Source organism: Oryzias latipes, chromosome 17 (genome assembly GCF_053564925.1).
Source record: "Oryzias latipes strain Hd-rR chromosome 17, Olatipes_Hd-rR_3.1".
Classification (NCBI taxonomy): domain Eukaryota; kingdom Metazoa; phylum Chordata; class Actinopteri; order Beloniformes; family Adrianichthyidae; genus Oryzias; species Oryzias latipes.
The window spans coordinates 15,569,010-15,586,048 of NC_136253.1; the positions used below are offsets into that span (position 1 = coordinate 15,569,010).

General features: G+C 39.0%; 1 gene segment (V, D, J or C); it reads left to right on the forward strand.

Moving 5' to 3' along the window:
- Positions 1–908: 908 nt before the first annotated feature.
- Positions 909–1,464, forward strand: LOC144986726 (T cell receptor alpha variable 18-like). The segment is given in 2 exon segments: positions 909–963; positions 1,042–1,464. Coding segments are annotated over 2 exon segments (369 nt in total).
- The last annotated feature ends 15,575 nt before the right edge of the window (positions 1,465–17,039 follow it).

Genomic DNA, 17,039 nt, shown 5'->3' on the forward strand with positions numbered 1-17,039 from the left:
TCCAAATCATGCATACCCGCCCAAAGCCATTTGCATTTGTTTCCACCCAATCTGGCAACACTGGTGAGAAAGCAGAGCTACAGCTGCAGTTCTGACCCACATGTAAACAAAGCATCTTTGCCACATTAAAGCAACTTTCCTTCACCCATCATGCTGCCTCATCATCACACTTTATTGTTTCTGGAAAGAATTAGTGTTTTTTTTTCCACTTTCACTTTTGAAGCACCATTCAGGCTTCTGAACAGTTTAAAACTACTGGAGAAGCTACGTTATTTTGAAAATAAACAGCAATTTATTTACTCAATCATACTTTTGGAACCTTATTGGTTAAGGCACATTCATTCCATTTTGTTTTCTCATACTGAAAAATATTTTGTTGTGCATGGAAATCAGACAATGTCGACTGTTCCCTTTATATGTTTTAAGTTACCAAAATAAAAGCACTTGAAATTTGCTTTGGTAAAAGCAACTTATATATGAGATGAGGTTGCAGTGCTTAACATTGTGATCATTGAATACCTTGCCTATGGTGGAAGGCGGGCGCCTGTGTTTGGCAGCGGAGCGGCCACCAGTGTGCGAATGTGTGTGTGACTGTAAAGCACTTTTTCCTTATAGGTAGAAAAGCGCTATATAAGTATACGCCATTTTTGAATAAACAGAATTTTACAATTTACTTACAATGGAAGACGGATTGAAATTCAGGTAAAGATTTTTCTAAGTCAAACTTAAAAAAAAAGAAAATGTGTATCGTATCGCCAGACTCTAGCCAATACACACAAGAAACAGATGAAAGAGCAGATGGAGAGATTGAGGGAGGAGCTGAGCTGTTAGTGAACTATAGAAGAGACACAAACTTCCACTTTCAACGTAGTTCAACACACAAAAGCCAAACATCAGCTTCATCCAACATGCTGTCTATGCAGACATCTGTGTTCACTCTGCTGCTTCTAGTCATTGGAACAGGTTGATGGGATTCTTTCAAAGATCCATTTCAGCATTTGATGTTTGTCCATCACTGATCTGACTTCTCTCTTCCTTTAGATGTCAGCTGTGAAGAACTCACTGCAGTCAAGAAGGAAGAGTCCACTTTGGAAGGAACTTCTGTCACTCTGTCCTACAAATATCCTAAACTATCAACGAGTGATTATTTCTTCTGGTATCGACAGTTTCCAGGAAAACCTCCAGAGCTCCTGGTCTCTCATTCTTCTTCAGGACAGATAGGAATTACAAAAATTGAAGGACTGAAGATTCAAGTTGAAAACAAACAGATAGATCTGCAGATCTCCTCTGCTGCAGTGACAGACTCTGCTGTGTACTACTGTGCTCTGCAGCCCACAGTGACAGGAAACAACTAAACTCTGTACAAAAACCTGCAACAACAAAACACAACAACGTCCACTAGAGGGAGCCTTAACACCAAAAAGGTTCGAGTTTTGAGAGAACAGAACTGATTGAAGTATAAACCCAGAGAACGTTCTTGTGAGAATATAATAATGCTATAGGAAACAAGTGTAGAAGATCAACTTGGTGCAAATTAAAAGCAAAAAAACAAACATTTGAAAATATCCTTTTTTTGTTCACTTTTATTCATTTTAGAGCAGTACTTTATCAGTATATAATCTGCATTTTGTTTATAAAACAAGATTGTGGAGAGAACTTTTAAGAAATTCGGTCTGACATCTAAAGTGATTGTAAATATATTTTAACTCCCACCAAACACAACATTAATCTCAAAATCCTCCTGTATTTTTTGTGTTGTTTGTTTTCATAAACATTTTTTTTAAAACTTTTTTAAAAACCAACATGCCAACCAGGAGGACCAGGAAAAGAACACTGAAAAGTTTATCCAGAACTTTCGGACTAAATAAAGTAAATTTTCATGACCTTCTCTGTGAAAAATTGTCCCAATGTGACAGAGTCATCAACATGTTAAGACTGTACTCAAAGTGAGAAATGCTGAATGCAAATCAAAAGAAGCCTGCTTTTAAAATTAACATTGATTTTCAGGTGACAAGTTTAAAGGGTTTACAGGTACAAGCTGGACTCTACAAATGATTCAGAATCGGTGGTTGTCCTGTGGTGACTGACTCTGTTTCCTGTGTGTGTGAGGAACCACTGAAGATCTCTGCACTGGTTAATGCTGCCATGCTGAAGAAAGTGACATGTAAACTGAACTCATCCACTTGTCCTCTTCACCTCATCCCTACCTGTCTTCAAAGAAACTATGATTTCTGGAAGGAGATCCTGAACAGAAACCTTCACACACGTAAAGCATGTTTTCATGAAAAGTTCTGTGGGAAGTTTGTTGATTAACCCGAATATGACTGTGACTTTAGGAAACTATTTAAAATGTCTATATAATGTCAAATGAATGTTTTTAAGCTTTTAAGTATATGAAAATGTTTGATTTCTCAAAAAAAAGCGGTATTTTAATCCCTTTTTGAATTTCTAAGTCTTCCTCTAAAAACCTGCTGTCTGAGCAGCAGCTCAGAGATTCTCAGCAACAGATTCTCACATTGTGACGTAGACAAGTGAGGAACAGCCCCTTCCAGGAAGAAACTGTACTGCCAGCACCGCCCCCACGCTAACACACTTTCTCTGCTGAGCTAACGGTATTTGGCAAAAATACTTTGATTGTATATGTACAGTGTGGACATCCATCTTTGCAAAAGTTTGGATTCAATTTTATTTATATAGCCCAATATTGCAACAGAAGTCATCCAAATGGGTTTAATACCAGTAATTCTATAATAAGCTTGAAATCATAAAAAACATGAAGTCATAAAATTCAATAGATAATGGCTAAACTAAACTAAACTAAACTAAACTAAACTAAACTAAACTAAACTAAACTAAACTAAACTAAACTAAACTAAACTAAACTAAACTAAACAGACTAGGCTAAACTGGGCATCCCTGCCCTTGGACTCTCCTTCTGGTTGTTGTTTGTTTTTGTGGGTGTAATCCAGACACACTACCACACCGGCTCTAGGTTGACGTCATGAAATGGGGGGCACCCACAAAGATCGAAAGCCGGTGTCTCAGAGATCGAGTCATTTTACTTCTGGGCTGGAAAAGAACTCAGGAAATTAACTATTGATTTTTTTTCTTTTTTTTCTTTTTTGTGCCAAATGTAATATATTATCATTTAAATGGATATTGTTTACTATAAAATGCTTAAGTATAGCCTGATATAGGCCCTTTCAAAAAAAAAACTAAAAAAACAGGATTGAACACGAATTAATGCAACAAAATAAAAAGGGAACCAATTCTCACACAACCTCCCCTTAAAAGACAAATCCCGGTCCTAACAGCACAGAAACTGGAGGAGGGTCAGAGGAAACCACAAAACAAAACAGAATCATTCCAGGAAACTGCAGCAATGAAGAAGATGAGAATCCAGCCGACACATCAGAAAGAGACGAGCACAAGCTACAGATTATTCTGATGATTATAAGAGCTGCAGTGAATAGAATCTAAGATTTTCCTGTAAAGCAACGATTCCCAAAAACTGGTTTGATGTCATACAATGTTTTCACCAACTGGTCTTTAAGGTGTGACTGCTAAATAAAAAAGAGAAAAACAATCTAACTGGCACAAAAAACTGGACAAGAGTTGCATTGTAAGATCAGTTAATCTAAACACAAAGAATACCTCTATAAAAACTCATCACCAAACTTTGTCAAAATCAGCATCTTAAGTATCAGTTCAATCTGTGCTTCAAGTTGGAACTTTGGTTCTCGTGATATTATGATCTCTGTGTCTGAATCATGTTTAAATTGTTCTGTCTGCTGCAATGAACCCATGAAAGTTTTAAAGCCTTTTTTAATTACTGCTTTAGTTTTTCTCCATTTTGATTTTAATTGACATTCAATCTGGAAGTCAAACAGGAATGTTTGTGAATTGTATTGTGGTATTACATCTTGAAATTTATTGCACGTTTTTTATAATCAGAGACTTTAGGAAGAGTCATGAGCAGATTTTCTCAGAAAAATGTTTCACATATCAGCTTTTTGTTCCTGGCTTTGCTCCACAGAAACAAACCACAGCAGAAGGAGAAGGAGGAGCTTCACAGCAGAACATGAAGCTTCATATTGGAGCTGAAGAGCTGCTGTGTTCTCTCTGTTCTTCATTCAGTACCAGTGAAAAGAATGTTGCTGCTTCTCATCTGGATGATGATGGTCTCCTTTCAAACTGGTAAGTCATCAAAAGATGCAGATGGAAAAGTAGATGATGGACAGGAGAAACATCTGGAGATGTTTGAACTGATTTACTTTGAGATGATAAAAGTCAGATTAAAGATTAGAATCCAAATGTCATGATGAAATCTATCTTTGTTGTTTCCAGGATCCTCTGAGGATTTACTGAAACCATTGAAAGATGAACTGATGGCTTTGGAAGGAGACACTGTCACTCTCTCCTGCAAATATTCTGGTACAATCCAGGAATTCTTCTGGTACCAACAGAAGTCCGGTTCATCTCCACAGTTTCTGATAAAAGAATATTCAGAAGAAACAGAGAAGTTCTCAGTGAAACACGAAAAAGAGCAAAAGGAGTTTCATGTGAAGATCTCCTCTGCTGCAGTGACAGACTCTGCTGTGTACTACTGTGCTGTGCAGCCCACAGTGACAGGAAACAACAAAACTCTGTACAAAAACCTGCAGAGAAAACACAATACTACAAAATTTCCACTAGAGGGTGACACAGACTATGAAGAAATGGTTGTTCAGTCAGTGACGACAAGGACAACAGAGAAATAAAGTAGTAAAGATCAGAGAAAGAGCTACTGTGGAAGAACCAAACAGTTTGATTGGTTGAGATGAACTGGAAAGGAGCTCATTGGCCCCGCCCACTGAACTTCACATCATCAAGTCACATTATTCCTCGCTCATTGACCTGCAGTGGAAGAACAGAGTTCCTCTGCTGTCTGTTTGGCTTCAAGAACTCCAAAGACATGTTGCTTTACCTCATTTTGCTTCTATCTCACATTCTAGGTGAGTTTAAGAACAGAGATTCAAGTTTGCTTGAAGCTGCTGCATCAACTCATCATCTCATTCATCTAATGACTTCATTTTCTCCACTTTTTCCAGGAATCACAGCTGGAGACTCAATCTCTCCTGATCAAGATCAACTTACAGGAACTGAAGGAAAATCTGTTACAATGAAATGTAACTATCAGACAGATAGAAGCTATCCGTATCTTTACTGGTATAAACATGATTCTGACCTTCAGGCTCCTCAGTTTATTCTCTGGAAAGGAGCAAAAGGTGACAAAAGAGAACTTATTCCAGATAAACGATATGAATCCAGAACAACAGACACATCAACTGAACTGACCATCACAAAGTTAACCCTGGCAGACACAGCTCTCTACTACTGTGCTATAGACACACAGTAATCCAAAGTGTAAAAGAGGCTGTACAAAAACCTGAAGACAGATATGGGACTACTCTTCAAAGAGGAGGGAAGTGGTTTTCAAAGCACAGCTTCATATCAGATGGATTCTGTTCATTCCTGTTTGATCAGAGTCTCTGTGGTTACAGCTGCTAATGAAACACTGTGGGAGGATTCACATGAGCAGATGATCCACATCAACCACTAAACAACTATGAAGGTTCAAACACTCACAGTTTATAATCTGAGGTTTGTGGCAATTTAGTTCCTGTTCTGATGATGAAGGAAAAGCAGTTGATACTTGGAATGACTTTTAAGAACCTATTTATTTCAGACGACACATAAAGTTGTTGTCGTCATTGTCTTGACACACAGCAAAATTGCCCCTTCAAGTGGCATCCTACATAAACATTTATGTTTTAATCATGCATCCGCACAGTAATACAGTTACCAAGAAAATACAAAAGGGTCTATATGTGAAGCGCAACATGTGGGAAAATAAAGTGTTAGCTTTTATAGTGTATAATTTTACCTAGTTGTAATATTTATTTACTGTCAGGTGCCGGGGCCGCCCTCGCACACCTGCCTGAGGATTAGGTCAAACGCAACTGCTCTGCATCTACTCAGACAACCTTTATCAGTCATCCACGCCCTCCAGCTTTTGTCAGTTTGTCTGCTTCTCTAGCCAAGCAGAGCCACATCACGCCAAGTCACTTCAAGCCAAACCAAATCAACTCAAGCCTCATCAAGCCACGTTAAATCCTTCTGGATTCTTCCCCTCTATGCCATCAACCACCCCAGGAAAAACTACTTTGGACCAACTGCCCACTTGCCAGTTGCCTCTTCACAGGATCTACCATCCACATTTCTACTTTTAATCAACTGGACAACTTTTAACTTAATCCCTGTCTGCTTTTGGGTCCAGCTTATTCAAAACCTGACATCTTATGGGTCTGGCCTCTTCATCATTTTTTAATAGTTGGAACTGTGCCAGCCCAGAGGTTTAGTCTCCCAGAGTTCCCACTTTGACACAAGTTTAACCAAAGCTATTCTCACATATGCCAAAAGGCCACAGTGTGGCAACCTAAATGCCATTCTTTTAGCTAATTGGTGGCCGCCTATAGGTTTTAAGAAAGTTCAAATTCAACGGCAACTAGAAGAATTTTTGACAACTTTGTTTTGATGTAATCAGTGTAATGTAAGTAGTATGTAATTTTGTATTGCACATATATTCTTCTGCACTAAGAATGTGAGAGCAGTGTGTGATTGTACAAGCGTGCAGGGAACATTGCCCCAAGCTACTGGGTATCTGGTGGTCTGTGGCATTTCATATGGACATCTGCCATCTGGAGACTACACACCTCGTCCAGCAAAGTTGCTGCCGGCTGGTGATCGGCTGTGATCACCCAGCTGTCGCCCATATTTTAATGCATATCTTTGGACCTAGATAAAACCAAAGTGTTGTTTTTTGGTAGATATGCCAATACCGAGCTCTCAAGTAAAATAAATAATGTTACTGAAGTTAAATTCTCAGGGGTTTTCATAGATAACAAACTAAGTTGGAAGCCTCACATCAGACACATACAAACTAAAGTCTCAAAAAGCATTTCAATCATAAATAAATCTAAACATACATTAGAATACGACAATAGATATTTACCATACTGCTCCTTGATATTACCATATTTCACCTACTGTATAGAAATTGGGGAAATAATTATAAGAGTTCACTACATCCTTTCTATTTACTTCAAAAACGAGCCATCAGTATTGTACATCCAGTCGGCTATCTTGATCATACAAACAATTTATTTTATCAATCCAGACTTTTAAAACTGTGTGACCTTGTGAATTTTCACGCCGCACAACTTCTATACAGAGCCAGTGGGAAACCGTTACCATTAAATATCCAAAAAATGAAATGGGCTAAAAACTGAGGGGATGAAGGAACTTCAAGATCAAATTGATAAGAACCACAAAGAAAAGTTTCTGTGTGTTGGTGTGTGGCACTAAACTTTGGAACGGGTTAAGTAATGAGCTCCATCAATATTCAAATATCCAAATATTGGACTAAACCAAGAAGAATTCCTTTTCGTTTAGAAGCAATATGAAGGAAAATCTATTCCCAACTGAACTAGATCAGAAAATCCTAACTAAAGAACAACAACCATGATTTTGTTCATTTAGTTAATATAATGACCCTAAAGGATAAAGCTTAAACCTGAGGACAGTTAGCTTAAAAAAGTACAAGCACATAATTTATATTCATCATAAAACACCTCAGGTGTATTTGAAAATTCTGAGAACAAAGCAGACACAAACACAAAATGCCTCAGTGATTCACAGAAGTACATCATAGATCAAGGAAATGATTCATTTTAATAATGATTTGATTTATATCATAATTAGTGATTTTTGATCCATTTCATAGTCAATATTGGTTCATTTTGAATGATCCGGTTCACTGACCTAAAATCACATCAGGACATATTTAGCCAATAATTCAACCAGTGTGACTCAGAGATAAATACCTGGATACTAAAACAGTGCAAGTGAAGTTTACCAGATTCCTGTATTTCTTTCAAAAAAATCAAGTCTAAATTAAATATGTGTACAAACAAACAAGTAAACAAGAATTAATAGTAAATCCATTTACATTTTATTTTCATGAAGTTCAATTCACTGTTGTTTTTCCACATCAAAATAATGCAAGAAGAACATTATTAGAACATTCTACCACACTCACGTCTTTGCTAAATTCAAAGTGTTTCCACACATAATGATAATATTATCATTTTTCTGCTGCCATCATGTGAGTGCAGGGGCACAACAGTCCAGTTTCATAGGGATATGCACCCACTTAAAAAAACGCCACCCCAATCCACCACCCCACACACATACATGCTCACACATACATGCTCTCGTCAAGCCATCTAAACACCCACACAACACGTCTTTTGTGTTTAAATATATAGATCTAATTTAGTTTTATCTGATCTTGGATATGGCCCACCAGAACATTTTTGTGAGCCATTTTCAACTGTGTATTGCCTCAATGAGTCCCCAGTTTTGTGAGGTGAAGCCTATTTAGAAGGATCATCTGAGTAATTGCCCCAGCCCTCTATTCTGCATCGCTGTTCTTCTCCATCTTCATCATCAGCTGATCGTCTCTCTTTCTCTTCATCATCGTCATCTTAACCTCTCTCCTTGTTCTTCTCTGTTGTGACTGACTTGTCATGTATGCCTGCATTTATTTACCCAGAAGGCCACAGTGAACTGGTGGTCAGCAGAAGTTTAAACCAGAATGAGCATCTAGATGACTGACTTGTATGAACCGGCTTTGCCCTGAACGTCCACCATAAGACCAACCTGTTTCTTTCCCCATTCTGTCCTGATTCTGTCTCTATAAACTTTGTGTGTGGAAGATTTTAAAAGAATACAGAGACTAAATTACATGTGAAAATAGAAATATTTCTTATTTTAAATTACATTTTTGTTGGATATCACTTAGTGGTGTGACAGGATAAAATAGATTTCTTTATTGTTGTCAAACATTTCCAAATGTTCAACTAAAATCCAAAGTGTCGTTCAGCCAGTGATATTAAAGGCAAAAGGCTTCAAATTAAAAAGTCACCTAAAAAATCAGTAATGATCCAAACTTTTAACAATAAAAAAAGAAACAAAAACACCATCTAACCCACCATCACACATACTTCTACCTACTTCTTCCCATAGGAGCAGCTTTTATAATTATTTTTTATCATCAATTCAATTAACATGCCTCTCATATATCAATTTCATTGGATAAATCAATTCATTGATTAATCATTACACCCCCAATATCAGGGTGTTTCCCGCAGAACTTTAAGTAGAGTTGCATGGTTTATTTTATTTCATATTCCTGGCATCTTTTAGCTTTTACCAGCACATTATTATTATCCAACTTCAGGATGGGATTCAAGTATTTGAATGTGAGCCTTGAGCACAGCTGTGATTTATTCATGGTCATTACAAAGAAGCTTCCTCACAAAGATATCTTACTCCAAACAAACACAACTGTTTTGCTGCAAGGACTGTAAGGTAGGGTATCATGGGGGGGTATTCCAGAAGGCATGTTTAAACTACCCTGACTTGAACCCTGAACTTTGGCTGAAATCCACCTGAACTTGCTTACTCTGGGTATGTCCGTTCCAAAAGACCGGATATGAGGTAGCATAATTACGGTTGACTTGGTAACCCTGGGTTAATGGTAAATGGCGTATACTTATATAACGCTTTTCTACCTTCTTCAAGGCCCAAAGGTCTTTACAGTCACAGACTCATTCACCCATGCAAACACAAATTCACACACTGCTGGCGGCTCCGCTGCCAAACACTGGCGCCAACCTCCTACCAGAGGCAAGGTGGGGTTCAGTTTCTTGCCCAAGGACACTCCGACTCATGGGCGTGCAAGGCGGGAATTGAATCTGCAATCTTACGATCATGGGTCGACCACACTACCGATGCACCACTGCTGCGAGCCCACGTTAAGTGCATAAAGACATTCTCAATGGATCGCCGAAATCAACGTGTGGAGAAAAAAAGAGAGCACTATACTTCATTAAGACGGAGTCTGAGATTTTACTGACGCCTTATGAAGATTTTACGTCCATCAAAAAAGTAACACGGCTGCATCAGCAAAAGAAAGAGTTTCTGTCTCATTTCTATTTTCATTGTACGCATATGTATATGTATATGTATATGTATATGTATATGTATATGTATATATATATATATATATATATATATATATATATATATATATATATATATATATATATATATATATATATATATATATATATATATATATATATATATATATATATATATATTACCCAACTTTTGTCTTGTCTTGTTTTATATCATTTTCTTCTTTTATATAATTTTTGTCTTATTTTGTTATTTTACACTTGTTTTCACTTGTCCAAAATAAAAAGGTTACTACTACTACTACTACTAACTTAAATGAATTACTTCAATTGGTAACAAGTGATTGAGTTAAATTTATTCAAACTAATTTCTTATGTCTATTCAACTCAATAATTGTTTATACAATACATAAAACAATTCATACTGAATTGTTTTATGTATTTCAATGTTATGAAACCTGTATTTCAGGGATGCCACTCCAATGTTAACTTCAGTTCATGTACAAATTATAACACTAGGGGTGTTAAATCACAACAAGGGGTGCCAAATAAACTCATCATCCTCCCTCTCCCTCTCACTCACTCAATTCTTCACTGGTGCAGAAAGAATTAAACATAACAGGGCAAAATAACTAGGCAATACAAAGTGAAACAACTAAACACATTTGGTCAAAAACTCACACTCCAGACAGGCAAAGGGAATAATATCCCACAATCCCTTGCGCTGCCAATCATCAATCACTTTTGGGTTCACCGAGCGATCGACAACTTTGTTATTTTGTGGGGGTGGGGGTGTGACTAAGGCTTAACCAGAAGGAAGAGGAGCTGAGAGAAGAGGAAGAACAGATGAAAGAGCAGAGGGAGAGATTGAGGGAGGAGCTAAGCTGTTTGTAAGCTATAGAAGAGACACAAACTTCCACTTTCAACACAGTTCAACACACAAAAGCCAAACATCAGCTTCATCCAACATGCTGTCTGTGCAGACATCTGTGTTCACTCTGCTGCTTCTAGTCATTGGAACAGGTTGATGGGATTCTTTCAAAGATCCATTTCAGCATTTGATGTTTGTCCATCACTGATCTGACTTCTCTCTTCCTTTAGATGTCAGCTGTGAAGAACTCACTGCAGTCAAGAAGGAAGAGTCCACTTTGGAAGGAACTTCTGTCACTCTGTCCTACAAATATAAAAATACTGCACAGGGAGATGATTATTTCTACTGGTATCGTCAATTTCCTGGAAAACCTCCACAGTTCTTGATCTCTCACACTGGAACAAGCCTGAAGTTACAGAATCCAGTTCCTGGATTTTCCTTCAAAGTGAGTGACGACCAAAGACAAATGGATCTGCAGATCTCCTCTGCTGCAGTGACAGACTCTGCTGTGTACTACTGTGCTGTGAGGCCCACAGTGACAGGAAACAAGAAAACTCTGTACAAAAACCTGCAAAGAAAACACAATACTACACAATATCCACTAGAGGGCGTCACACACTGTGAAAGCACTGATTGTTGAATCATTAGACTGAAGACAAAGACATCAGAGAAATAAAACAGTAAAGATCAGGGTCAGAGCTGCTGTGGAAGAACTAAACTCTTTAAATGGTTGAGCTGAACTAAAAAAGAATTCACTGAACTTCCCATCATTCAGTGTCATTATTTCTTCCTCATTGTGCTGCAGTGGAAGAACAGATTATTATTCATTACTATTTAAGCGACAGTGCCTGACTAGTTATCAATTATCAGACATTGGTAGACAACGGAAGCCTGATCGCGGATACTCTCCCGAAGTCTATTCATTTCTAATCAATCATTTCTTGAAGGGTTTTATACAGCTCACGGTCACTAAAAGAAATGTTAACCCAATTAATACTTCAATCTTTATATATTTTTATGTTTCCATCCTTTTTTACAAAAAGCGAACCATTAAAAATGTGTTGTGACGTGCTTTCATGGTATGTGTTTGCAATTAATATCCGTGTTTAACCCTTGTGCTACCCTTTGGGGTCAAGATTGACGTGTTCTCCCTACCACGACAAAGGTGGATAAAGATGGAGAGGTTTTCATGTAATCCATGGACACCAGTGAAGATCACAAATCATTAAAGAAAAAAGATTCAGCGCACTGTCTAGTGGGGTCTAGATGACCCCACTCCCACTGTTAAAGTGTCTAGGATGGCATAACGGTTATGCAGACTCTTCAGCAGAGTTCCTCTGACAGAGGATCCTGTCACAAACAGGCAGACGGCTTGATCCAAATGCAGCAGGTTTATTAGTTTAGATAAAAGCCCACAAAGCTAAATCAGGGTCAAATCCAGGCCAGAGTCGGGGCAGGCAGCAGGCAAACAGAGTCAGAAACAGGGTCAGGAGACAGAAGATCAGGTCCAATTATAACACCTGGTAAGGAAGGAAGAGGGGCACAAACAATATTTCACACTGAGCTTCACTTAGTGCAGAGCTTAAGTAGACTGTGGTTGATTTAATGAATGAGAGTTGGGTGTGCAACTTCCAGATCGCGTGCGCTGGGGGTTTGCTCAAGTTGTAGTGTGTTTAGAACTCTGTGGACGGCTCCCGCTGGTGACCAGAGGAACAGACAGAGTTCTGATTTTTGACAGATGTTCCTCACATCCACTTTAGTGAAGTTGCAAGAGTCATGGGGTTTGAAAAATTAGGTAGAGCTCTGTCTCTTCCTCTGGTCACTAGTGGGAGTCTCAAGTAAACTTACGCATTTCATCTCCCAGACGCCCCAGCGCGCAGTTCCCGGATGCTGCTCACCTGACTCATTTACAATCACCCACATGAGTCTTAAGCAGCACACCAAGCCTCACTCAGTGTAAATTATTATGTGAGCCACTCTGCCTGCATAATGAGCGGCAATTTCTGACCTGACTTCTCGTTTTCCTGATCCTCACATGACTCCATCTGGCTGCCGCTTTGCCCCTGACCCATGCCTGAACTACCGCTGTTCAAGCCTGCTCTCTGATATTGTCATGCCAGCGTCTGATCTCTGCCTAACCAACCCTGCTTTAGCTCTGTGAACTCAGCTGTGCTTGACCCCTATCATCCTAAACCTGCTGCAACTAGAACCAGCCGTCTGTCCGTTTCTGACACTCTGCAGACTGCAGAACTCAGAAAAAACGTTTGTTCCTGGCTTTGCTCCACAGAAACAAACCACAGCAGGAGGAGGAGGAGCTTCACAGCAGAACATGAAGCTTCATGTTGGAGCTGAAGAGCTGCTGTGTTCTCTCTGTTCTTCATTCAGTACCAGTGAAAAGAATGTTGCTGCTTCTCATCTGGATGATGATGGTCTCCTTTCAAACTGGTAAGTCATCAAAAGATGCAGATGGAAAAGTAGATGATGGACAGGAGAAACATCTGGAGATGTTTGAACTGATTTACTTTGAGATGATGACGGTCAGATTAAGGATTAGAATCCAAATGTCATGATGAAATCTATCTTTGTTGTTTCCAGGATCCTCTGAGGATTTACTGAAACCATTGAAAGATGAACTGATGACTTTGGAAGGAGACACTGTCACTCTCTCCTGCAAATATTCTGGTTCTGTCTATAATGTTCAGTGGTACCAGCAGAAGCTCAGTTCAACTCCGCAGTTCATCATGGCGGACTTTTCAGAAAAAACAAAGAAGTTCTCAGTGACACATGACAAACAGCAAAAAGTGTTTCATGTGCAGATCTCCTCTGCTGCAGTGACAGATTCTGCTGTGTACTACTGTGCTCTGCAGCCCACAGTGCCAGGAAACAACAAATCTCTGTACAAAAACCTGCAGAGAAAACACAATACTCCACAACATCCACTAGAGGGCGTCACACACTGTGAAAGCTCTGATTGTTGAATCATTGAACCGAAAACAAAGACAACAGAGAAATAAACTTGTAAAGATCAGAGACAGAGCTGAGGAACTAAACATTTTGATTGGTTGATCTGAACTGAAAAAGAGCTCATTGGCCCCGCCCACTAAACTTCACATCCTCCAGTGACATTATTTCTTCTTCATTGTGCTGCAGTGGAAGAACAGAGTTCATCTGCTGTCTGTGTGGCTTCCAGAACTCCAAAGACATGTTGCTTTACCTCTTTTTGCTTCTATTTCACATTCTAGGTGAGTTTAAGAACAGAGATTCAAGTTTGCTTGAAGCTGCTGCATCAACTCATCATCTCATTCATCTAATGGCTTCATTTTCTCCACTTTTCCAGGAATCATAGATGGAGACTCAATCTTCTATTCTTGCTTTGTTCCACTTTTTCCAGGACCAAACACGCAGTAGTGACAGAAGAAGAAGAGTGAGCAGTGATGTCATCGCCTCGTCTCCCCCTGGAACTGCTGACTGAAAATAAATTATGCAACAATTTTTGCAGGTGGATGTGAAAACGAAAATGGAATTCTCTTTTTGCATTTTAGCTTTAATTATATTACAGAATGAATGGTGTTAAAGTAGAAAGTGAAAAAGCATTTTGGAGGATTGATTTTTAATTTTATTTTTGAGTCAATTGATGATTTTACCTTGTGAAAATGAAAAAGCATTTCTGTTAATCCATTTTAATAGTCAAATTAGATATTTCTAATTGAATTATACAGATACAATAAAGAACTTTTTGAAAATGAATTTTCAAAAACCACTCTCTTTACCATTTTAATTAGGTGACAGAATGTGTGAAAAGACGTTTGGCGGATTGATTTTTCATTTTATTTTTGAGTCAATGAAAAATCTAGCCACAGGGGTTGCAAGCCAGTTGCCTCTGTGCCGGCCCCAAGCCCGGATAAATAGAGAGGGTTGCGTCAGGAAGGGCATCCGGCGTAAAAATTGCCAAAATAACCATGCGAATCATCCACAACACTTTAGACATACCGGATCGGTCGAGGCCCGGGTTAACAACGACCGCCACCGATGGCAAGGCAAGGCAAGGGCAAGGCAAGTTTATTTGTATAGCACAATTCGTACACAAAGTAATTCAAGGTGCTTCACAAAACAGAAAAGTGCATTAAAATCACAATACATCATAGAAATAATCAACATAAAATTTACTTTAAAAAAAAAAAAAAAAAAAAAAAAAAAAAAAAAAGATTTAAAAAGAAAGGAAGGAAAGAAAAGTGCAGATAGGACCTTTCAGTCATATACACGGCTAAACAGAAATGTTTTAAGTCTAGATTTGAACATGAACACAGAAGAGGCCTGTCTTACGCCTTCAGGGAGGCTGTTCCAGATTTTAGCTGCAGAATATTGAAACGCTGATTCCCCTTGTTTAGTTCTGACTCTGGGTATCAACAGGAGGCCGGCCCCTGAGGTCCTCAGAGTACGAGATGGTTCATATGGCACTAACATGTCAGAGATGTACTTTGGTGCGTGGCCATGGAGAGACTTGTACACAAGCAGAGCTGCTTTGAAGTCTATTCTTTGAGGTACAGGGAGCCAGTGCAAAGACCTGAGCACAGGACTAATGTGATCATATTTCCTGGTTTTGGTCAGGACTCGAGCAGCAGCATTCTGGATGTACTGAAGCTGTTTTACACTTCGTTTGGAGAGGCCGGTGAGCAGGCCGTTACAGTAGTCTAACCTACTGGAGACAAATGCATGGATAAGTATCTCCAGGTCTCGCTTTGAGATTATGTTTTTGATTTTGGCAATGTTTTTCAGGTGGTAAAATGCCGCTGATGTTACTGACTTGATATGGCTGTTAAAGTTCAGGTCAGAGTCCATGATTACCCCTAGATTTCTGACTTGATTTGAAGGTTTGAGAGACAGAGAATGAAGGTAGCTGCTGACAATTTCTCTTTGTTTCTGTGGGCCAAAAACAATAACTTCGGTCTTGTCTGAGTTTAGCTGGAGAAAGTTGTTCTGCATCCACGCGCTGATCTGTTGGAGGCAGTGGTTGAGAGAATCCACCGGCCCATATTCACCTGTTGTCAGTGACACATAGATCTGAGTATCATCTGCATAGTTGTGATAAGATATGTTATTACTGCGTATTAACTGCCCTAGTGGCAGCATGTAGAGGTTGAACAGAAGGGGTCCCAGGATCGATCCCTGGGGCACACCACAATTCAAGCCCATGTAGTCTAAGACACAACTCCCAATTTCAACAAAATATTTCCTGTCTTCTAGATAAGACTTGAGCCAACTTAGGGCAGATCCAGAGATGCCAACCCAGTCTTGGAGTCTGTGCAAAAGGATCCCATGATCAACAGTATCAAAGGCAGCGCTCAGGTCTAGCAGGATTAAGACAGAGACTTTTCCATCATCAGTGTTCAGGCGGATGTCATTGGTTACCTTGATAAGAGCAGTTTCTGTGCTATGATGGGGTCTAAAACCTGACTGGAAAACATCAAACGAATTGTTTAATAAGAGAAAGTCAGTGAGCTGTTGGTAGACAACTTTTTCAAGGACTTTTCCTAAAAATGGCAGATTAGAGATAGGTCTGTAATTATTCAGTACAGTGGGATCAAGACTGCTCTTTTTCAGGAGGGGTTTAATGACTGCAGTTTTAAGGCCTCTGGAAATGTTCCAGATTGAAGAGACATGTTAACTATTTGAGTAATTGATGGCAACACACTGTTCAAGACAGACTTTAGAAATCTAGTGGGTAACACATCAAGGCAGCATGTAGACGAGCTCAGACGGGTGATGGTCTCTTGGACAGTTTGGTCAGTGACAGGTATAAAGTGAGTCAGCTTAGAGTGAGTAGGTGGCCGTTCGATAGTTATATGTGTTGTGGAGTTGATGGCTTTTTTAATGCCCTGAACCTTGTCATTGAAAAATACAGCAAACTCATTACATTTAGGTGTACAAACCAATTCTATTGGTAGCTGGGTTGGGGGGTTAGTTAATCTGTTAACTGTTGTGAACAGGATACGAGAGTTGCTGCTGCAACTTCCAATTATTTCAGAGAAGTACCTTTCCCTTGTTCTGCATAAGATCTGGTTATAAGCGTACAACTCCGCCTT